This window comes from Bacillus rossius, chromosome 5 (assembly GCF_032445375.1).
Source record: "Bacillus rossius redtenbacheri isolate Brsri chromosome 5, Brsri_v3, whole genome shotgun sequence".
NCBI lineage: Eukaryota > Metazoa > Arthropoda > Insecta > Phasmatodea > Bacillidae > Bacillus > Bacillus rossius.
In genome coordinates, this window is record NC_086333.1 from 59,914,109 (window position 1) to 59,938,181 (window position 24,073).

A 24,073-nucleotide genomic window follows, 5' to 3' on the forward strand; every position below is an offset into this window, starting at 1 on the left:
CTACAGGGGAAGAGGGATTCCAGAGCTTAATCCCGAGGGCCGCTCCAGAAGAAGGAGAGAGAGAGTAGGAAAATAGAGTGAGAGGGGAGAGCAGAAAGCACTATAACAAGATTTAGTATTCTGCGTTTATTCCCCCAGATTACTCTGGGATAAGACAAAACAACATCCGAATCATAACAAAACATAACTTTTAAGTAATTTACAGAAGTCAACAAATAAAATGTGGTAGGAAACTGTCTTTTAAATAATTAGGAAATCACTTTGTACTGTTGTTTTGTTACAAGGGGTTGCAGATTGATACAAAAATCATACTTACTGAATCGTTGCAGGTACATCACATCACTTTCAATTATATTTTTAAGAGAATAATCGTGAATAAACCTGCACACGATTGATACATGAACTATTTAAAAAGTAGCCTTGTTTAACTGAAAATAAAATATACATAATTTTATACTCACTTTGATTAAGTGGGCTTTAGATAAATGTTATACTAGTAAGGGCAGCTACATCTGGGGTTGAGACCAAGTGTAGTCGGTTTTAAGTAATTTCTTTATTTGGTATTTGCTTCTCATATTGACATACTTTATCTCCCTAGTTCAGGGATGTCGGAACATTTTCATGAGTGATTGCCGCGGTTGGGCTGGGGGGGGGGGGGGGGCGAAAAGATGTCTCACAGCTACCTCAGTCCTAGAGCGGGTGGTCCGGGGGCCCTCCACCGGAAAAAATTGTATTTTAGATGCAAAATTGTGCTATTGAATGAGTTTCCGAACCAAAATATTTTATATACCATTCCAAGAATTTTATGACGTAGTACCTATGTAATAAATATTAAAGCTCATCGCTAGATCTCGACCTCTCGACAAATCGCCTCTCTGTTGTTCTGGGCCATGGAATGGCTTGATACTCTGACATTACATGTAGTACAATTTAAATAAAATACCATCTATTGCAATCATTTTACAGTATATTGACAATCATAACTTTGATTTTCTAATCAGCGTGATCACCAATGCAACATTTGTAACTACTGGTTGACAAAAATACTACTAGGACCAAACATTTATTCTGCTACTCTAGCCCCCCCCCCCCTTCCATTCACGTATAATAGCACGGGGCGACTCGCCCCTGCTGCCCCCCCCCCTGTGCCGATGTCCCTGCCCTAGTTTGTAGACAGTGCTACTAACATGCTTTTGCCTCTTGTACTTGCTAGGAATCAGCTATTTGAGAACCCACCTACATATAAATATAGGTTTCCTATCGCATTAATGACCATTATTATTGTCAACTTGTGGTATTGTGCTTAATTTACCCCCCTGTAGGTCAGCAGCTGTAATTGCCGAAGAGCATTATTTTACATCCCTAGCAATCCAGAGGCACATGAGGAACGATTCGACCAAATTGCGGACTACATGCGTTTTCTGCAGTAGTAAAAACAGAGGAATTCAGTGGGAATTGGAGGTAATATATTTTCAAATTAGCATGTTTTATTTTAATTAAAATTGATGTTTTAATTTCAACAGATGTAAAACATTTTGATTTGTTTTGATCAGCTGCTCAGAAAATATGTATTAATTCTATTCTACATATTGACGTCCCTTAGCTTGAGGCCCCCGATTCCCTGCTTGCGTGACTGTCCAGTTATGCCCGAACTGCTCTCGTCGGTGAGGTGTGGGTCCAGGCCAACGTGGCCGGGACCGGGAACTGCGGGACCGGGAACTGCGGGACCTGGAGGGAAGAGTTAGGTGAAGAGGGATAGTGGTAGACTGTTCCAAGGATAACTCGGCGTTGACGATTTCACGAGCTTCTTTTATTGACGTTTTGGAGCCTGCCGCAGCCTGGCGGAACCGTCGCGGAACAAGCGCCCTTCCCGCGGCGACCCGGACTCCTGTAAAAACATACTGTCCGTTAAGACGTCCTGACACAGATTGGGAACTTTCCAGCGTGATACTGACCCCGTTTAAGGTTACTCCGTGAAGAAGCGCACTACGTGCGCGGCCCATTACGTAACGTTTTGTAAGACGACGAATGTTCTGAGACCCGTAATTGCACGTCCGCGTTCTGGAACTCTCGGCTGGTAACGTCACTCGAAAACTCGTAAATTCAGTAAGACGGCGAATGACTCGCGGAGGCAGCTTGGCTGCCGCGACAAATCATGAACTAGAAACGTAAGACTGGCCACGAGCTCAAAGTACGCGCTTCGCGAGCAGCGCGGAGCGGCGTACACGACTGTCCCGGTTTGAGCCCTGAACACGACTGATTCTCCCCGCCCGCCAGCGTGCCGGAGCTTGCTGGCTGCGGGGGAGGGGAGGAGAAATCGGCCGGCGTGGGAGAGGTCCCGCCCCGCGGCGCGCCAGGCTGCAACTACATACTAGCACACTTGAGAAAACACAGAATATTTACACAGCTAAACGAAACATTAATCGACAACAAATTTACAGAATTAATAAATTACGATTACATCATTTACATACTCGTTGAGGCCCGTGACCATTTGGGAAAAATACAAACACAGAATTATTATTGCACAAAAGAAGCCACTGGCATGCTAGGGCGCACGCGGGTGCGTCCCTGGCCGATGCACTGCACTAATGGTTGCACTGGGGAACAAGAGAGGACGTTGACGAGGCATAACGGCCTGAAGGAGCCGAGGAGACACTTAGGTCGACGTCAATATGAAATCACTGACCGTCGAATTTCGTTTCTAATTGTTTTTCTTTTTTTATCCAAATAACTTTAAAACTAGCATAGAGTAGAACAATATATTATTTTCAATTTGTTTACGACCTTTTTCTTTCTGAACCGCATTTCCGGCTGCTATCTTTGGTGGCTTCCTCCTTTGTGTTGATATTTTTTTACGTAAGTCTGGTGAAAAGTGCTAATGAAATTGAAATTGTTCGATGTATATGTAGACGATTTGAATTATATTTTAATATTAAAAATTTTTACTTTTGACAGGGGCTGTTAGCAGATACATTCAAAATGGTGGTTCAAAAGAAGCAGGTATGTGTCATTTTAGCGCAAGCACGTGTACTCTAGTGGACAGAGTTGTAGTACAATGATTTATCAGGTTATTTTATTTGGCTTGATTAACATTTGTTCCCATGTGTTTATTATAGAAAAAAGCGATGGAGAGTATCAACTCTCGATTGGCGCTTGTTATGAAGTCCGGGAAGTACGTTCTCGGATACAAACAAACCCTTAAGACGTTACGACAAGGAAAAGCAAAACTTGTCATCATTGCAAACAATACACCGCCTTTGAGGTGAGTAATTTCTATGGGGGCTCTCCTAAAAAATAAATAATAATATTTGACATTATCTATTCTGGTACCAGTGTTTTATTTCTTAATACGTTCATACCCTTACGTTCGATGAATATATATGTTGAATGTTTATGCTTGCCTACTTAAGCAAATTAATTATTACATTTTAATTCGTGTAGGGTTGGGGGTAGGTGGTAGGGGGTAGGTTGACTGAGGATAAGTTAGATTCGAAACTCAGATTCGTTTTAAAAGTATCCCATAATTGTAGTAGCGTACGATAAAAACGTATCAAAGCTAAACAATGACTTGGTGCTTGAACGACATATGTAAACCAAAGTTTAAAATGTTATTTTAAATAAATTAAATAAGTATATAACCCTTGTAAGAGGTTTATATGTACCTACATAAAAACGGGAAAAAATTTAAATCAATTAAAAAATCTCAGGCGAATAATTAAAAAACAAGCTGGGCTACGTTGTTCTGGAATACTACACCTGAAGGCCCCCACACACTTCAGTCCAAACCATCAGTTCGGACTGTTCAGTCGGAACTGACAGTTTGGAATGAACTGAGGCTGTCTGCACACACTATCAGTCCATGCGCTCAGTTCGGACTGAACAGTCCGAACTGACAGTTTAGACTGAACAGTCCGAACTGACAGTTTAGACTGAACAGTCCGAACTGACAGTTTAGACTGAACTGAAGCTTTCCCCACACACAATCAGTCTTGTGGTTACTATTGGGTGTATCGGTTCGTTGTAGAAATGGAAGAAACAGATGTATTGTTGTAGTTACACTTGTAATTAAAAAAAAAAAAGAAATGCACAGTGAAAAGGAAGTGTTGGGTGAAGGAATGGTTAGCAAAGCGAGGACAGTATTCTCATATAAATATACTGCAGGAGTTGAGATTTTATCCAAAAGACTGGCAAAAATATTTGCGTATGAACGAATAAACATATCTTGAACTTTTGCGCATGGTTTCTCCCTTCAATGAAAAGAAAAATACGAATATGAGGGATGCCATATCACCTCATGAACGACTAACTGCTACATTAAGATTTCTTGCGACAGGTAGATCTCTTGAAGACTTGAAGTTCTCAACAGTAATATCCCCTCAAGCTTTGGGAGGCATTATTGAGGAGACCTGCATTGCCATCTACAAAGTTATCAAGAAAGAATTTTGCAAGGTGATTGAAATATTGTGGCTTTGAGTGTACATAATTCAGTTAATGGAGTGAATCTTAAACTAAGGAACACATGCAAATTCAACCGTGTTCCCAATCGTCATTGTAATGCCCAGATGATTAGTTGGTAAATATGTAGTTGGGCGTTATTTGCGAAAAAAAAAAGTTAAAAATCCGAAAATACTTTTATTCTATGCTCTTTAACTTCCTCTTTTCATTAAAAGCGGTGGAGGTAAGAAAATCCAAATACTTTCGGAGATATCAAATTTTTAAATTTCATCATATGTAGTTGAGCGGTATTTGCGAAAAAAAATGTTAAAAATCCGAAAATACCTTTAGTAAATGCTCTTCAACTTCCTCTTTTCATTAAAAGCGGCAGAGATAAGAAATTCCAAATACTTTAGGAGATATCGAATTTTTAAATTTCATCACAATTATACCAGTGCATTCATGTGGCATTCTGCATTGTTTCTTGTTTACGAGTATCTATTTTTTTATTGGATAATGATGTCACGTGATTGATCGTGATAGGCCAGAATTCAAATGAACCAATACGTGATTATTTAGTTCATTTATTGTTTTAAAACTGTGTTTAATTACCGCCTCCAACGTCAGCGAGTTTTTAACGTTTCTAATTTTAAAGTCTTATTTTTTATTGTTGCGCAAGTAATAAGTATCAAAAAATTTTACGTGAGTTGTTACTGTTCATCCTTTGTCCCGGTTTGTTAGGTCAGGTCAGTTACATTATAAATACTTTAAAACTAAAGAACCATTGAAATAAATTCATATTATTTTTAATGTACGCTTAGTTTCAAAGTATTTATAATGTAACTGACCTGACCTAATCGACCATTTTCATTAATTAGGCATTCACAAACACACGGCAAAATAAAAAAAATGGCGACGGTCGAATGATAAACATAGGCTTTGTATGCAAAATAAGAACGGCGATATCTCCTAAAGTATTTGGAATTTCTTATTTCCGCCGCTTTTAATGAAAATAGGAAGTTGAAGAGCATCTAATAAAGGTATTTTCGGACTTTAAACATTTTTTTTCGCAAATACCGCTCAACTACATATGATGAAATTTAAAAATTCGATATCTCCTAAAGTATTTGGAATTTCTTACCTCCGCCGCTTTTAATGAAAAGAGGAAGTTGAAGAGCGTCTAATAAAGGTATTTTCGAACTTTTAACATTTTTTTTTTTTTTCACAAATACCGCTCAACTACATATTTACCGATTAGTTTAAGCCAGAGACTAAATTATTTGTTCCCAAAATTATTGAAACTTTGTTACGAGATCCATTTAAATTAATTGGCACTGAAAAGCTCTTTATACATGTAATTTGTCTTAGTTTAATGCAAATGTTTTCCAAACCACTAAAATATGCTCTGTTTTACCCATGTTCAGCAGCAACATACACATAAGCAAATGTGCACACAAGAGTATAACAATTATTGTCTTTAGCAATAATTGACTGCTATTTAATTACCACTAGACTACCATCTTAGTACATATTGACTGAACAATAAAAAAGTAATTAGTTATTTAATTTTTTTAAAAGATCACTAGATTAGAAATTCGTTAAAGAATTTACACGCTATCATAATAACTGAAATGACAGTATTTCATTAGAACTTTTATTTACCTTGAAACTAAAAATGCATACATATATTATTTAAAAAAAAGTGATAAAAATACATTGATATATATACACACACACACACACACAAAAAATGAAATATTTACACAACACTCATGATTTAAAAGCACAAGCTATCCTGTACGTCCACAATTTCTACCTGGGGACCTTCAAGAACAGGACCAGGTGGTGTAAACTGACTCTGAAACATCTGGTAGGATGTGTTTGGATCCTGGAACAAAACAATTTGGCTGCCTCTATTTAAATTTCCCAGATGGGCCTCCAATATGGCATCGTTAATTATCTTTTCGGCAAAAATTCTTTGCGAAGGTTGTAGTATGCGAAGTTTTGCAGCAATATTTTTGCCGAAAACATCATGCTCATCCTCGTGTTTTGCTTTTTCTAATCTTTCCCCCACCAATGTTAGGATCCTGTCTGATTCGTCTTGCTTTCTTGGTCGTTTTGATAGAGGGTTTTTTTTCCTTGTTCGTCACTACTAAGTGATCTGCACTCCCCAGGTGTGATCTGTTGTTGTACACCCGAGGTGGTAGCGGTGGATTCCAATGAACATGTACTTGAATTATTGTCCATAACTTCATCCTATAAAAAGATAAAATAATTATATAAATATGCATATTTAATTATATAAAACATAGTTTTCTAACTTTGTCATATTATGTACCATATAGGATATGTTTTCTGTTTCCATTTTCCTTTGTGTGAGGAAGAATGGAAAGAAATCGCACAGGGCTTCCAAAACCGATGGAACTTTCCCCATTGCATTGGGGCAATAAATGGCAAGCATGTTGCCATTGTCCCACCACCTAATTCTGGATAGTATTTCTATAATTACAAAGGTTTCAATAGCCAAGTTCTTCTGGGGATTGCTGACTCTGATTACAGACTTATATATTTCGCTTTTGGAACAATTGGCAGAGTTTCTGATGGGGGTGTTCTTTCCTACAGTGACATATACGAGAAACTGACAAGTGGAAGTTTATGTATGCCAGAGCCTTCTTTTGTGGACAATTACAAGCTCCCGTATGTTTTCATAGGAGATGAAGCATTCCCTCCTAGGGAAGAACTGATGAAACCATTTTCAGCAAGGCAACTTTCTCAAGAAAGGAGAGAATGCAACTACAGATTTTCACATGGGCGAAGAATCATAGAAAATGTTTTTGGCATTATGACTGCAAGGTTTGCTGTTTTCCAGAAACCTATTCACTTAGGCTTGAAAATAAAGACAGTTGTGTTAGCATGTTGTGCGCTGCACAGTTTTTTGCGTACCAAATCAGCATCTACCAATACCCCTCCTGAATGTTTTGATACTGTGTCTGAAGAAACTGGCACTATCGTCCTTGGGTTGCAACAGAATCAATGTGAAAGCAGTGCAGGCAGTGCTGCTACAGAAACAAGAAATTTATTTCTTGAGTACTTTAATGGTGGTGGTCGAGTTCCATGGCAGGAGAAATTTGCATCTTGAGCGATGTGATGTATCGTAGCATGGCTTTCTTGTTACTGTAGTTTAAAATGCTGTGTGTCTTATAATAACATTGTATAAAAAAATTTACTTCTTTTTGTATTGCATCCTTTCATGACCGAAATGTACATGATATATGGGTTACTGTATTAAAGACAGCAAATTATTTTCGGACATTAAATTATGTAGACTTATAATTATGAGTGACACCCACCTAACATCACCACAAAACCTAGTACCATAGTTGGCTAGGTTAGCAGTAAAAACATCGTATATGGACAATTCATGAGTTTAAATATTTACGTCTTGCACAAACAGCTTGTGACAATGTTAATTTACAAATACATTTCCGGTGAAAATAACAGGCCTTACATTATTTTGCAAACGTAGATTAGCAAAGTGTACAATGATATGCACTGTTTCGGAAATGAATCAAATTCATAATAGGTATGTATTAAATATGAAGTGGTAATATCATCAAATAAAATACAAAATAGAAAAAATTGGTTGTCTGTAAAGTCGTTCATATTCGGCCTGAGACTGAGCCGTAATAGGTTTTTGCAACCAAACCATTTAGGTATTAACTTTGAGGAAGAAATTTTTTTTTAATTTTCTATCTTTTGTATGATAAAATCTACCTCTGCATACTTTTATGAATAAAATTAAATCATTTTTATTGAATTATCACTATTTTGTATGGATACAAAGGAGTGAAATGAAATGTACAATTTAATTAATAAATTTACTTTTATTTGCATTCATTAATTAAAATATATTTATTATTTTTGAAATGTTGAGTGTGCCGTATTTATTTTTACAAGTACAAAAAAAAATACACAGCGGCCGGGATTCGAACCGACAACCTTTGGATTTGATGTTAGCGACGATCACCGCACGGCCACGAGGCCATACTTGAGAAATCATTGTTTCAGATGTTATATATATATTTATAAATATTTTGTTCACAGTAGGGGAATAATATTATTTCGTTTTTATAACTCGATTTTATAACAAATACGCATCCCAAATACACCAAACTTATTTATGTGTTACAATATTTTTTAAAACATTGTACAAAATATCCTGGGTGTAATTTGAATTATTATGTGTAACTGTAAAACACCATTATTGGTTCAAAACATATTTGAATATTCAACATTACTTTTAAATAACAGTACTGATTGTGCTGAAAATCGGTGGACGATCGTTAAATTACATAATATTAATAATTCAAACGACAAAAATATGATTGAAAAGTCAAATAGATGGTTGTTCCAATCGAGTGGAAGAGAGATGCCACACATGCGTACAATGAGCAAACAGGACACATCCGTAGTGGGACACTTTTTCATGCATGCAGCCGGCATTCATCAATTTATTAGACGTCACGTCAAAAAATGGTCTGTAAAGTCGGTTTACGGACGAAAGTTTAACGTGACGTCATAACAAAACATTATTGAAATGCTTGCATACTTTTATGAATAATATTGAATCATTTTTATTGAATTGTCACTATTTTGTATGGATACAAAGAAGGAGTGAAATGAAATCTACAATTTAATTGGTAAATTTACTTTTATTTGCACTCATTAATTCAAATATGTTTATTACTTTAACAAAGATTATTTTAACTATAACTTTTATACATGTTTGCTATTTAACTTCTTCCAATCTGTGTTATTATATTAATGATAGGACGATGATAGGAAAAGTAGGAAACGAATTGGAGTGTTTCAAGTTTAATGTGCCTTGAAAAAGTCAAATCGGTGGTTGTTCCAATCGAGTGGAAGAGAGATAGATGCGGTGAAAGCGTACAATGAGTGTAACGGGACAATGAGCATAATGGGACAATGAGTGTAACGGGACAATGTGCGTAACGGAACAATGTGCGTAGCGGGACATTTTCGTTCGTGCAGCCGGCGTTCATCGATTTATTAGACGTCACGTCAAAAAAAAATACTTGTGCTTCCTTACCTCACAATCTGTCGTTCAGATTTGAAGATGCATCCAATGGAATTTCTTGGTCAGTCAAAAAGATCAAAAGATAATAGTACCACAACTTAGGTACTAAAACATAGTCACTTCCTGAACCACTTTTTTTGGATTGTACAACCTTTTTGTGGGATTTGCGAAATGCGCTCCTCAAAGAGTTGATTTTTTTTTGTTACAGTTTCTTTGCTTGCCTTGGGCTCGATGGTTTTTACTCGCTCGACGAGAATTGCATAAGCAGTATTCTTTTTAATTTTGTGGTAATCTTTACTTTTGATGTTCCACAAACATTCATGTTCACGCCACAACTCTATAAAATTAGCAAGAAAATCTTTTGACCCTCGAAGCCATTTCAGAGTAATAAATCTATTTCACAGTAAACACAAACTATATTTATTTTTATTTATTTATTTGTATTTATGACATGCCCACCGACAGCTAAAACACTTTTATGGTGGGCACGAAAAAAAAAAAAAAACTAAAATACAAAATACAGAAAACAAAAAAATAAAAAGCTTATAACAACACAGAAACACAAATATATAAACAAGACAGACAAAGATATATAGAAATAAGAACAATAACAACTAGGTCATTAACAAAAATAAAAAAAACAAATGCAGACATAATTAATACAGGTAAAATCAAATTATTAAATGTTAAGAGATATTGAAGGAAAAATAATATAGCAATGACAGACATAAATCAGAATATATATAATTAAACATTGTTGGAATTCAAATATATATTATTGTAATTTGTTATAAGTCTATAAATAATATCATTATTAGTAATAAGAGTACACAGAGTAGAGCGTAAGCGGGAATTGAATTGAGGAATTCTTAAGGCAGTATTTTCAAGAAGATAAGGGCATCTGAATTTATGAATGTAACAATTATGAACAAAAAGAGCATCAAGATAGGCCCTACGGTCTACCAGAGGTGTCCAATTGGGGCGTGGGAGGTTCCTTGTAATAATTAAATCTATAACTTTATTTTGAATACTTTCAATTTTTTCAGTATCTGTTAAGTTGATGCCATTCCAGATAACAGAACCATATTCTAATTTTGATCTTATAAGTGCCATGTAAAGAGAGATAAGTGAGTCTGAGTTGGTTGCATAAGAAGTAATAAATTTTATAAGCGCTAGAGTTCTTCGTGCATAGGAATATATGTAATCTACATGTTTATGGAAATATAGTTTTGAATCAAGGATGATACCGAGATCCTTTGTGTAGTGGGCTTGAGAGATGATAGAATTCGCTAATTTGTATGAATATTTAATCGGATGGTATTTCCTAGTGAACGATATAACCTTGGTTTTATCTTTGTTGAGTTTGACCAAGTTTCTTAGACACCAATTATTAACTTTAATAATATCTTCTTGTAATAATTCACAATCCTCTAAGGAATAAATAATTTTATAAATTTTTAGGTCATCGGCAAAAAGAATTCCAGTAGAGTAGCAAAGTACTTGTGTAATGTCATTAATAAATATATTAAAGAGAAGAGGTGAAAGAGTACCTCCCTGGGGAACACCAGAACACACATTATACTGAGAAGATCTATGATTGTTGATCGATACAAAAAAACTTCTGTTGGATAGGTAGCTTGAGAACCAATTGATATAGTTTCCACAGAGACCAAAATGGGATAATTTAATAAGAAGTAAGGAATGGTTTACAGTATCAAAGGCTTTAGCCAAGTCGAAGTAACAGGCTTCGGCCTGACCCCTATTTGTAACTATATTATATACAGGATTAAGAAAGGTAAGAAGATTAGTGGTAGTAGACATACCAGACCTGAAACCATGTTGATTATTGGTGAGAGTATTACTAAGTTGAAAATTTAAAAATTTAGCTATAATTTTTTCAAAAATTTTGGAGAACCCATTAAGTAATGATATTGGCCTGTAGTTTGAGACGTCTAATTTTGAACCATTTTTATGAATAGGAATCATTTTTGCTATTTTCCAATTATTGTGAAATATATTCGTTTGCAGACTGGTGTTAAAAATGTGATAAAGTAGAGGTACTAAAAGATGGGCACAGCCTTTAAGAATAAAATTGGGAATGCCATCAGGACCTGAGGATTTAGTTGATTTTAAGTCCTTAATTGCCCAAAGTATTAGACTTTCAGAAATTTTAGGCACAGCTATAGTCTCAACAGACATGACCGATGTAGTTATTGGGGGAGAAGTAATTGGGGTTACATATACACTAGAGAAATACTGAGCAAACACATTCGTTACCACATTCGGATCATTAGATATAACCCCATTTACTTTAAGGGAAAGTTGTTCATAGTAACCATCTTTCATTAATTTAACATATCTCCAGAAACCTTTAGGGTTTTTCTTGATATTGTTGTTTGTCGATTGAGTCCAGTGGATTTTGTCGCGTTTAATTAGAGATTTCACAGATTTTCTAAAATGAGAGAACTTTTCATAGTAGAATAGATTATTATTTCTTTTGTACAACTTGTGAAAATGTTTTTTAGATTTAAGAACACTTATTAATTCGTTGGAAAACCAAAGGGGATATTTAGATTTTTTTTTAATAGAAAGAGGTATATAAGTATCAATTTTTTCAGAAATACAAGTTGTTAGTTGATCCAAGAGATCATTAACATCAGTAGAACTATAAAAGTATGACCAGTCACAGTCATTAATAGAGTTGTAAAGACCAAGATAATTCCCTTTTTTGTAATTTCTGAACACAGAAGAGGGATTAATATTATTGTGACATGTTTCTAACATGATGTTAATATTTAAAGCGGGATGGAATATATCTTCTTTGATAAGGATATCAGCAGAATGTGATACCAAACAATGAGGAAGATTAGAAAGACACAGATCTAAGAGATTTATAGCTGGTTGGGTACAATTAAATTGTGATAAACCAAGACTGGATGTGAAATTCAGTAGGTAACTGGCTTTAGATTTGACATGTGAGTGTATAATGTTATCAGGATTAGAATTAGACCAGTCAATGCCAGGCACATTAAAATCACCAAGAATCAATATATCATCACAACAGACTAGCAGTTTATCTTCCAAGGCTTCAAAATAATTCAGGTAAATATTAGGTGTGATATCTGGAGGTAAATAGATAGTACCAAGTATTAATGATTTCGTAGGCGTTAGTTTTATTTTTAATCAGACAGCTTCGATGCCGGGGAAAACGTAATCATACAAAGGATGCACTGATAAGAATTTATGCTTATTGATGGCAGATAAGACACCTCCGCCTCTATTCTTCATTGTCAGTTGTGAGTTTCTATCGTCTCTAAAAACTAAATAACGGTCTGTAAAATAGTGAGAGTTTATATTATTTTTGTTAAACCATGTTTCAGTTAAACAAATAATATCAAAATGTGAACTAATTAGGTTTTCCTGAAATTCAATAGATTTGGTTCGTAAACCTCTCACTTTTTGATACGCAACTGAATATTCTTCAAGAAACTGTTTCACAGGTGGAGATTAAGATGCTCCTCCAGGCACCAAGATTGAAGTAGATGTGGATGCGGAAATAGAAGTAGAGGTGGATGTGGAAGTGGATGCACTAGGCCTGATGATGGGTTCTTCAGATGCAGAGTTGTTGTTTAGAATTTGATCATGATGTAGTTTGCCGTAGAAGGGGCTTAACAAGCAGCCGTTTGACCAAAATACAATGTTATTTATTCTAGAAAAGTCCTCTTCCAGCACGGAGATGTGGAAAGATGCGTAGGAGTTGAATTTAGTTTTGAGTTTAGTTACTTTAACTTGGGATAAGTTCAGTTCATTAGATATGTAATCAATGATGTCTTGTTCTTGCACGGTCGGATCAAACCTAGTTATAAAAAGTGCCTTCGTTTTTTTATAAATAGGTTTGGGAATCATTTTTAATGAGGATATATTTCTAATGCCCACTTTCATGGGTGTTTTTTTCATGACCAGTTCACGCTTCATTTCCGGATGGCTTGTTGACTTGGCTTTACGTGTGTGCTGTACCAGCGTAAAACCATCTGTGTCGTCACATTGTCTCCCCCTTTTCTATGACACAAACCTAGAACTAAAGCAAACAAAGATTATATAAACAAAGACGTCTGCTACGAAGCTCAGCTGTTGATTAAATGGACTGATTGCTTGGACTGACAGTTTGGACTGACGGAATGTCTATACCCCCTCACTGCAGTTCTGACTGTGGGCTTTCGAGCTCACAGTCCGATTTGATGGAAAGTTATCAGTCCGTCAGTCCATCAGTTCAAACTGTTCAGTCCAACGTCCTTGCACACACACGGCAGTTCTGGCTGTTCAGTTCCGACTGTAAAGTCCAAACTGTCAGTTTGGACTGATCGTGTGTGGCGCCCTTTAAAGAACTTAACAGACGATAGTTTAATGTGACAACGTCATAACAAAACATTGATGAAATGATTGCATACTTTTATGAATAAAATTGTAATTAAAAAACTTAATCTTGTCACCCCGAATCTGATAGGGGGTATTACTCTCACATATACATTCGTTAAGGTGTAGTATTCCAGAATAACGTAGTCCGGCTTGTTTTTTAATTATTCACCTAAGATTTTTTAATTGATTTATAATTTTTCCCGTTTTTATGTACATATAAACCTCTTACAAGGGTTCTATACTTATTTAATTTATTTAAAATAACATTTTCAACTTTGGTTTATATGTGTCGTTCTTGCACCAAGTCATTGTTTAGCTTTGATACGTTTTTATCGTACGTTACTACAATTATGGGATACATTTAGAAATGAATCTGAGATTCGAATCTAACTTATCCTCAGTGGTAGGTTGGGGGAACATGTTCAAGCCAGGAGTATATGCAGAATTATATTTCGGGTTCGGTGCCTGCTGTTACTGTGTTCTTTCCAGTGGCGTCTCGTCAGGGCAAGCAAGGCAAGCAGTGCTTGCCCAGGCAGTTTCCAGACATTGTATTTTTTAAATAAATATTTTATTCAGAATAGTATTTTACTTTGGCTCGTGCAGTTAGGTGTACGTATTTTTTACACTATCTTCTTGGGACCCAATACTGTGCGCTGTGCGCTATAAAAAAAGAACTCGTTGACACAAAAACATGCTGTTTTAGAAGCGTTGCTAGGTTTAGAAGCGCTGGTAGGATCGCTTTCAGCAGGAAGGCTGCCGTAGTAGTTTCCTTTCGGAAGGGGGGTGGCATGGTACAAAGGTTCAGGGAGGGGATTGGCTGGAAAAATACGCGGTAGAAGCTATGAAGGTAACGCTTTCTTGCCGAACTGGAGCGAACATGGCCGAAGCAGACGGTGGAATTTTTCCGCCGACTGCTTCGGCTATGTCCGGTACAGTTCGGCACGGCAGGTGGCGATGTCGCGTTTCAGTCGGCGGTCGTCTCTCGGGGCGCGCACATCTCTCCCGCGGGCTGTTGGCTGGCAGTGCGTGGGGGATTTGTGGGCGTACGATGATACTACACTCCCACTTAGTATATAAGTAATGTAGAGTAGGTATTTTACTATCAGAATAATGTAAGTCAATCATTATTTTTCAAAAATAATGTATTTAAAAAAATGTTGATTTTTCTATCTGTGGAATAGTCAATGTTCAGTTAAGAAAACTACTTAAATAGCACCATTTTGTACCTTGAAATCCATATTTTCCCGGCGGAGGGCCCCCAGGCCCCCCCGCCCCATCCTCATCATGTTTTGGTGTGAACGGAGTTATTGCTTCCCCTCATGTAAACCTCACGCCTCGCCACTGGTTCTTTCCCATTTTTGAAATAATATATATTTGGTAATTATCGGACGGTGCTGGTTTTTATCACGGAAAGAAAAAAATTGAAAACATCTTTTTCACACACTACACATATCTAAAAATTTATGCTGAAGAGATGGTTTTTCAATTCCTACGGTTCGTGAAAAATAATATTTTTTGGTTTAAATTACTATACCAGCATCGGACATAGGCCTAGCGGCTTCAGGGTACAAAATATAAATAAAAACAGAAAATTTGTTTTTCAAGTACTAGAGATGTCTCTAAATTTACTCTGACAATGTTGTTTCTTAATTCCTACTGGTTCGTGAAAAATATCAGTTAAAAGCTTACATTACAATTCCTGTGTTTTCACACTGCCATTGTTTACCCACAATCATGTATCTTTTTTTTAGCAGAACTGTAGCCAAGTATGGAGAATTAAAAATATGCTAATTCTTTTATTTCATATATTGAAGTTTATCCCTGGATCCTGAAGGCTTGGTGGTACACGATGCTTGCTGTTTTAATTCAGTATGGCGATAGATTCTGATGACTTGATCCTGTGGTACATGATGCTTGCTGTTTTATTCAGTACGTCGGAGGATCCTTTATGTAAAAAAATATATTGTCATAAAGAAATGAATTATGAACGTAAGTCGAATAAAAAGGATTTTTTTTATTTTGAACCTACAAGCATAATTCCTTCTTATTTCACAATTTCCTCCACCCATGATCCCTTCTCTATACCCCCCATTGTTCAACCTGTCTCACAGCATCCCCCAGCCCCCCTCGCCCCATTGTCACCCTAATAAACTTCCTCGTCTGTAGTGTGTCCGACCCCATCATCACTGATGGCCTATGCATCTCACTCTTTGCCCCTTCTCTTCCCTCTACATGCCCATCGCTTTATGTGGCACCGTTTCCATGTACATGTACGTGTAGATGTGAGTTTTATTACTGTTTGTTTCCTTTGGGATTAGTTAAAGACATATATAATATAAAACTCAGCGGTAGGCCTACCTAGGTTATCATATGACACAATTTTTAACCAAACTTTTATAAATGGGAGGAGAAAAATTTTGTGTGCAGTATTAAATTAGTTCATCTAATCCTGCATTAAACTCCATTGGAATTTCCCAAATAGTCATCCTCACTATTACAGTATACAACTAGCCTGCTATATCACCTTTTTTTTCTGATGCTTATTAATTCCAGGTTAACCAGCTCCGTCGTTAACTTTAACCGAAGGTATATCTCAGAATGAGATGTTAACTAGTGGGCGTAAGACAAAAATAAGAGCTATCTTGCATTTTAATTTTTGCCGTAAGTTTAATATAAGGCAGGGTTGGCTCATTAAATTAACTGAATAAGTTGTAAATTAAACCCAGCTAAATAATCCTCAAAAATTAAATTAATTAGTAAATTTTATTCTAACGTGTAAAAGAAGAGAAAAAATAAATTTATTATTTAAAAAAATTCCTATTTTATTGGAAATCCCTGAGACTTCCTGTGGTAAATTCCCAGTCAGATGTGCAGATTTGCTGGACGGTAAATATGTAGTGTAGCGGTATTTGCGAAAAGAAATTGTTAAAAATCCGAAAATACTTTTTTATATGCTCTTTCACTTCCTATTTTCATTAAACCCGGCGGAGATAAGAAATTCCAAATACTTTAGGAGCTATCGCCGTTCTTATTTTGCAATACAAGACCTGTGCAATCATTCGACTGCCGCAATATTTTTATTTTACCGTGTGTTCGTGAATGCCTAATTAATTAAAATGTTCGATTAGGTCAGGTCAGTTACATTATAAATACTTTCAAACTAAGTGGACATTAAAAATAATGTGAATTAATTTTAATGGTTGTTTAGTTTTAAAGTAATTATAATGTAACTGACCTGACAAAACAAACCGGGACAAAGATGAACAGTAGGAACTCACATAATTTTTTTTTACTTATTACTTGCGCAACAATATCCAAATAACAAATAAAACATTAAAATTTGAAATGTTAAAAACTCACCTAAGTTAGAGGCGGGTACAATTCCTTTGCCATTAGTAGAAAATGATGTAGTTTTTCACCTATGTCACGAGAGAAAAAAATTCATACTCGTAAACAAGAAACAATGGTTTAGGCCGCATTAATGCACAGGTATTGTGTTGAAAATTAAAAATTTCGATATCTCCTAAAGTATTTGGAATTTCTTATCTCCGCCGGGTTTAATGAAAAGAGGAAGTTAAAGAGCATAGAATAAAAGTATTTTTGGAATTTTAAAATTTTTTTTAACAAATATCGCCCAACTATGAAAATTAAAAAATTCGATGTCTCCTAAAGTATTTGGAATTTCTTATCCCCGCCAGGTTTAATGAAAAGAGGAAGTGAAAGAGCATATAATAAAATAATTTTTGGATTTTTAACATCTTTTTTTGCAAATACCGCTACACTACATATTTATTTGCTGGACTTAGGATCTTTGATGTAACTATTCTGGTTCAACATGAGTGGCTGAAAGTGGGATGTAGTTTGGTTTTCATTTGAACATGCTGTGAACCAAAATAACTAATATAAAATAAGCCTTGTTTAAACCATATAAATCCAGGTTATTTTTTTTTTTAAACCTGGTTTGTTTCCAACCCTCATCTAAGGTTATAAAACTGGCCCTAAAAATACTTTATAATAGTATGGATAGTTGGTTATGTTTTGTAATAAAAGTGTGTGAACAGATTGTTAGGTACATTAAAAATGCTTTAAAATAGTAAGTACGTTTGGTTATGTTAGCTACATATTATATTGGTAATTCCTAACCAATTGTTTGAACACTTCTGTAAAAATTTAAATAACATTTTAAAAATGATTCATTTTACTTCAATATATTTTCCAATCATTAGCTAAAATAGTGTTGTGATACTTGAAGTACAGTAAGTCCTCGGTTTACGTCGGGGTTACGTTCCTGAAAACCGCGACGTAAATAGAAACGACGCAAAATGAGCCATGTTTCATGCCACCGGCCGGCCACGGCCCAAGGTCGGCCGGAAGCGCTGGCATACAGACGTGACAACGGGCAATTTTATCAGCAAATGACAACCGACAGCGTGGGAAACAAGTCCAACTAGTACTTCTCAGCTTTATAGAATGGTTATTTAACCAGCTGCTTTATTACCTTTATTGATTGAAATATAAAGCAGCGGAGAGCAGGAAGCGTCCCTCATGATGTATGATGAGATAAGGCGGTGAACGTGTAGCTTACGCTACATAGCATAAATTAACTACCGAAGGAAACAAAGAATTATAAACGAATTATATACGGTGTTTTGGTTAAAATAAAGATTTACGGTCATTGTAAACGACGTTATTGTGAATCGGCGACAACTCAAATTGAAACATGAGTACTCAAGCATTAGCGACGTTAATCCGAAACGACGTAAATCGGTACGACGTAAATAGAGGACTTACTGTAGTTTACAAGTAATTGGCAATTTTAAAGAGTGATGTTAATAGGTACATTGCAAATAGTGTAAAGTCGAGAGACTGGTGGGTTAGGTTAGATTAGCTACATTAAAAATATTTGATAATGTTGTCATGTGGGTAAGTTATGTTAGCAACATTTAAACTTCTTTAAAATATTTGTGTGAACTGTTGGTTAGCTACATTGATATCAAATTGAATGTATATTTGGTTAGATTTAATTAGCTACAGTAAGTCCTCGGTTTACGTCGGGGTTACGTTCCTGAAAACCGCGACGTAAATAGAAACGACGCAAAATGAGCCATGTTTCATGCCACCGGCCGACCACGGCCCAAGGTCGGCCGGAAGCGCTGGCATACAGACGTGACAACGGGCAATTTTATCAGCAAATGACAACCGACAGCGTGGGAAACAAGTCCAATTAGTACTTCTCAGCTTTATAGAATGGTTATTTAACCAGCTGCTTTATTACCTTTATTTATTGAAATATAAAAACATATATATAGTACATACTGTACGTAAGAGCAGGAAGCGTCCCTCATGATGTATTATAAGATAAGGCGGTGAACGTGTAGCTTACGCTACATAGCATAAATTAACTACCGAAGGAAACAAAGAATTATAAACAAATTATATACGGTGTTTTGGTTAAAATAAAGATTTACGGTCATTGTAAACGACGTTATTGTGAATCGGCGACAACTTAAATTGAAACATGAGTACTCAAACATTAGCGACGTAAATTGGTACGACGTAAATAGAGGACTTACTGTACTTGTATTGATAATTCCTTACCAATTGTTCAAATTATTTTACAGTATTTTTAACGTAGCTGACATCCTATCCGACTGTCCACACTATTTTGAAGTGTTTTAAATGTCGCTAATCCAACGTTATCAACTGTATTTAATGTAGCTAACCTGAATTAAGTGACCATTCTCACAATAACATAATATTTTTAATATGTGATACAATCACACCACTCATTAAAATTGTAAATAACTGGTAAAACATGTTAGGAAGCTTTATATATATATATATATACATATATATATATATATATATATATATATATATATATATATATATATATATACATACATACATATACACACACACACACACACACACACACATATATATATATATATATATATAACAATTGAATGTTTCATTATTTTATTTCAAAAGTGGCTCTCCTATAGAATTAACCTTCTTCAGAATTACTAAGTCTGAAAATGGATTTTTTGTGCATTATAGACGTTCCTTTGTTTGCATCATAAATAGCGTACCTACTCAAATTCTTACTGGGTTCTGAGAAACTCACAATTGGGCAGGGACCATGAAGTCAAGTGAAGGGTAAAAGCAATTCAAAAAGAAAGATTTTGATTGGAAAATTATTAAATTTGCTATAAAGTGAATTGTACATATTAATTTTACATCAGTATTTACTCGTTTTCAAAGGGCTAAAAATAAAAATTTGTTGACTTCACGGTTGTTTCACACTACCAAGTTTGCTACAATGTCATGCCACAAGTATTAAGTGTACAGGATTTTCGACATTTTTAAAATTAAAACTGGAAACATAGTTTACAACAGGATCAGTATATACAGAATCATACCTGATCATAAAGTGCTCCGGATCTTTGATATAATAAATTAAAACAGCAAGCATCATGTACAATGGGATTACAGTAAACAGGATCATGTCATCAGGGTCAAATGCTTAGGATCTGGGTAGTACATACATACAACAAATACTTAAGGTAAATGTGTAATATTACTATTTTGTGTAACTAATGGTTCTAAAACTTAAAAATATTTTGTATTTGCATTTTGAAACAATACTGTGATAGTATTCACTTGGAATGGAAAACAAATCAGGGTAGAAAACAGTCTTGACCCTGGCCATAATGTACTGACATTCAAGTCCCTGTCTTTTTGAAAATCATCTCAACTATGCTATATTCCTAAATATCTCTTGAGAACCACGAGATCAAGTTGCAGTTAGTATCGAGAAAACAACGGAGCGGCGATAACAATCAGGGCAATATCGCGTGCAAAACAGTTTTTGCTATGCTATTTGCTATTAAAGCACAACATAAATTAACATCATGATATTTACAGCATAGGTAATATTAATATTACACCAACTATTTACCAGAAAATACCATTTTTCTCATGTGACTACCCTAACCTAACTTCTACTTAAATTGGTTACTGCAAGGGAATGACTTGATCAAATTCAATACGTGTTTGCATAGAAAACATGTTAGGAAGTAATTGCAAGTAACCTAAAATAAATCTCTTTAAATTTGGAATTACATACTATACACCGTGAAACATAGTATAAAACTGTTTCCATAATTGGGTGTAAATAGTGGTAACCCTCAAAACAATAAAATTCCAGTTTTAGTGTTTCAATAAATAAAATACTTTACTTAAAACAACTACATAGTACCAAAATAAATAAAAAAACACTGTACCTAAGCATGGTGCTAATGATGTCTGTAGATGAATACAGCACTTGAAGTGTACAAACTTTGCAGATAATTATAATCTTACTATCTTTCACTCCCTCTCACAAGACAATCACTACAATGGTATGTAGAATTGAAATATAACACATAGGTATGTCATTATTTTTCATACTGAAGCCTCTAATCTTGAAAATTACCCTACCCTTAATGCAAAAAACCAATGGTTATTTGTTAAAGCATTAAATTCGCAGTGTGATAACAACACTACAACTTGAAATTGTTAAACTACAGAAAAAGATTCTTCTTTGGGGTTCGTTTGATAACTATGATTAGGCAGTTTCCAGGAGTCTTGGCCTTGCCATAAAAATAAAATTCTGAAGTCCAGCAAATTTTAATAGAGGTAAAAAGAAAGTATCAAAATCACACAAATATTTAGGTAACAATGACATTAAAAAATTACATAAATTTTAAGCCATTTTGAAACTGCTTAACCAAACTGCCAAACAAATGTCCTTCCCTCCAACGCATTTAACAACTAGGTAGCCTACCAATTTCCCTAGAAACAAGTAAAAAAAAATTACGAGAAATAATGCCTTTGTTTTAATGATGCATACAGTTGCTGACCTAACACAACCAACCTTTTACATGTGATCTTCTCAATGTGCAAAAAAACCTTAATTAAAATTGGTTGATGCTTATTGGAACAAAATTTTATATGTTATCTTGTTAAAGGCAGTAGAATTAATACTTCTGAAATAAAGACTAATAGAAACTAAAGTTAGTTTATGTTAGGTTAAATACATTAACATGTTTAATTAATTTAGCTGATTTAGAAAAAGAAACATTGTAATATTTTAATGCTCCATTCATTAAATAAGGTGGTATTATTTTTACATGCAGATACAATTTATTTTGTTCATTTATCTCACTTGGTTCTGATAAAACTGGAGCAGTATTTTTGCTCATTTTATTATTAAATATTTTAGTCATTATTTATGTACCTGTCCTTGTTTGCCAACCTTTCAGTTTAGTTGTGATAATCTGCACTTACAGAAACATAATCTCCTGAAAATCAGCAATAAACATTTTGCAAACAATAATGTATTTCTTATTAATGTAACTTACCTATCATAGCCAACAATTTACATTAAAATATATGTAGCTTCCATTCAAACATCATAAGTACAAAACCAAACCTGATGTATTAGCCCACCTTTTCTGCAGTCTCTTAAACATTCAGGTATACAGACATAATGTTCCACGGAAAAATTCACGTTTGTCACCAATAATTTAGTGATATATTGTGCAACTATTAGAAACGTAATGAATTTTGTAATGGACATCACAATTTGAAATCATTAATGAGCACAATCCAGTAAAGTTAAATATAGAAATTATTAATTTTAACTAGTTTGTACAAGTAGCAAAAATTACCTTTTTTGTTCCCACAACCCAAATAATTTGTGACTTAATTTGATGTTTTATTTGAATAAAAAGCGGAACAGGCAGAAGCCTAACATGCAACTTGTGAAAGCCTGCACGGTGTTGAGAGTGGCGGTGTGTGCAGGAAGTCGGAGATAGAGTACTACGCGATGCTGGCGAAGACGGGCGTGCACCACTACTCCGGCAACAACATCGAGCTGGGCACGGCGTGCGGCAAGTACTTCCGGGTGTGCACGCTGTCCATCACGGACGCCGGAGACTCCGACATCATCCGCTCCATGCCCACCGGAGACGCGCAGTAATCCCTGTATTCATGTGAAAATAAAAAATATTCTCGTTTTTCTTTTTCCGTATTTCACTCTTACTTCAGTTAGCAGTAGGGTCCCTCATCCGAGAAAACTTGATTCTTCTTTGCCGCAGTTGACTCAACTATAACATGGTCTGTGGTCACCTAGTGAAGGTGGCACAAATCAGAAAAGAAAAAAATATTTTTACATATTTGTGATAGTTGGCTTTGCATTGAAACCATTTTTGCTGCATGCACACACACACACACAATGTTTAAAACATATGTGAACTTAAGTTATCTTGTTTAAAAACAAACAAGAGTTCAATCTAAGTACCCTCGCCCCTTGAATTAACGCTGCGTGTTTTGTGTAGTTTTGAAGTACCAATGCCAGTTAATCATGGCATTATTTGAAGTAGCCCAGCCATAGATTCGAAGTGGGATTTTAGTCTTTTACGTGAATTTTTATTTCCGTGTGTGTGCACTATGGCAACGGTACTTGTGTAGTGTTAAATACAAATGCAACGAATAAATAATGTGACAAATGAACATTGTATTTATCTCTGACAATGGTCCAAGTGTTCATCCAATATTAATATTATGCCATCCTGTATGTCAGCAGCATCTCTGGAGAGAAAAGCCAGAAGCTTTCAGGAATAGTTTACCTAGCGCCTACTAGGATGTGCTAGTGGTAAATCATGGCAGATACACATTTAGTAAACAAAATTGTCTGGAATTACATTAACAGGGTAAATAATCTTTCTAATAATAGAAAACATTGTTTATTTTTTTAAAAAATTTTTATTACAACTGAAATATATCTTGTATATTAATAACATTATTATATTGTAACTTATAAATGTTAGTGAAGCCTTATGGTCCATAATTTTTTTCAATTTAATTAATGTTACTCAAAATTGATTAAAATTTACTTTTATTTATGTTTGTCAGCAAGCACGCTTACCTGATAGAAAAACAAATTGTTTTGATTAACATACACACTTATGGAAAAAATCATACTTGATTAGTGCTCTGTTTTCCTAGACTAAATTAGGTTGTTACTTTAAGGGATGGGTGCAATGCTTATTTGCAAGTTTTCAGATTAATTAG

General features: G+C 35.1%; 1 protein-coding gene across 2 annotated transcripts; it reads left to right on the top strand.

The window, feature by feature from the left end:
• The first annotated feature begins 2,819 nt into the window (after positions 1 to 2,819).
• On the top strand, positions 2,820 to 23,020 carry LOC134531862 (large ribosomal subunit protein eL30). Of its 2 annotated transcripts, XM_063367860.1 has the most exons (4): positions 2,822 to 2,859; positions 2,959 to 3,003; positions 3,120 to 3,265; positions 22,802 to 23,020. In XM_063367860.1, the coding sequence occupies exons 2-4, from the start codon at positions 2,983 to 2,985 to the stop codon at positions 22,977 to 22,979; spliced, it is 345 nt and encodes a 114-aa protein (XP_063223930.1). In that variant the 5' UTR covers positions 2,822 to 2,859; positions 2,959 to 2,982; the 3' UTR covers positions 22,980 to 23,020. The 2 variants fall into 2 exon arrangements, with proteins under 2 accessions (XP_063223932.1, XP_063223930.1); XM_063367862.1 differs by having other exon boundaries at positions 2,820 to 3,003.
• The last annotated feature ends 1,053 nt before the right edge of the window (positions 23,021 to 24,073 follow it).

Excerpts from the sequence above, each read along its gene's own strand:
- LOC134531862 (XM_063367862.1), top strand. The coding sequence starts at position 2,983 with ATGGTGGTTCAAAAGAAGCAG. Across the intron at positions 3,004-3,119 it reads TGGTGGTTCAAAAGAAGCAG|AAAAAAGCGATGGAGAGTAT; the intron begins GTATGTGTCATT and ends TGTTTATTATAG. Across the intron at positions 3,266-22,801 it reads AACAATACACCGCCTTTGAG|GAAGTCGGAGATAGAGTACT; the intron begins GTGAGTAATTTC and ends CGGTGTGTGCAG.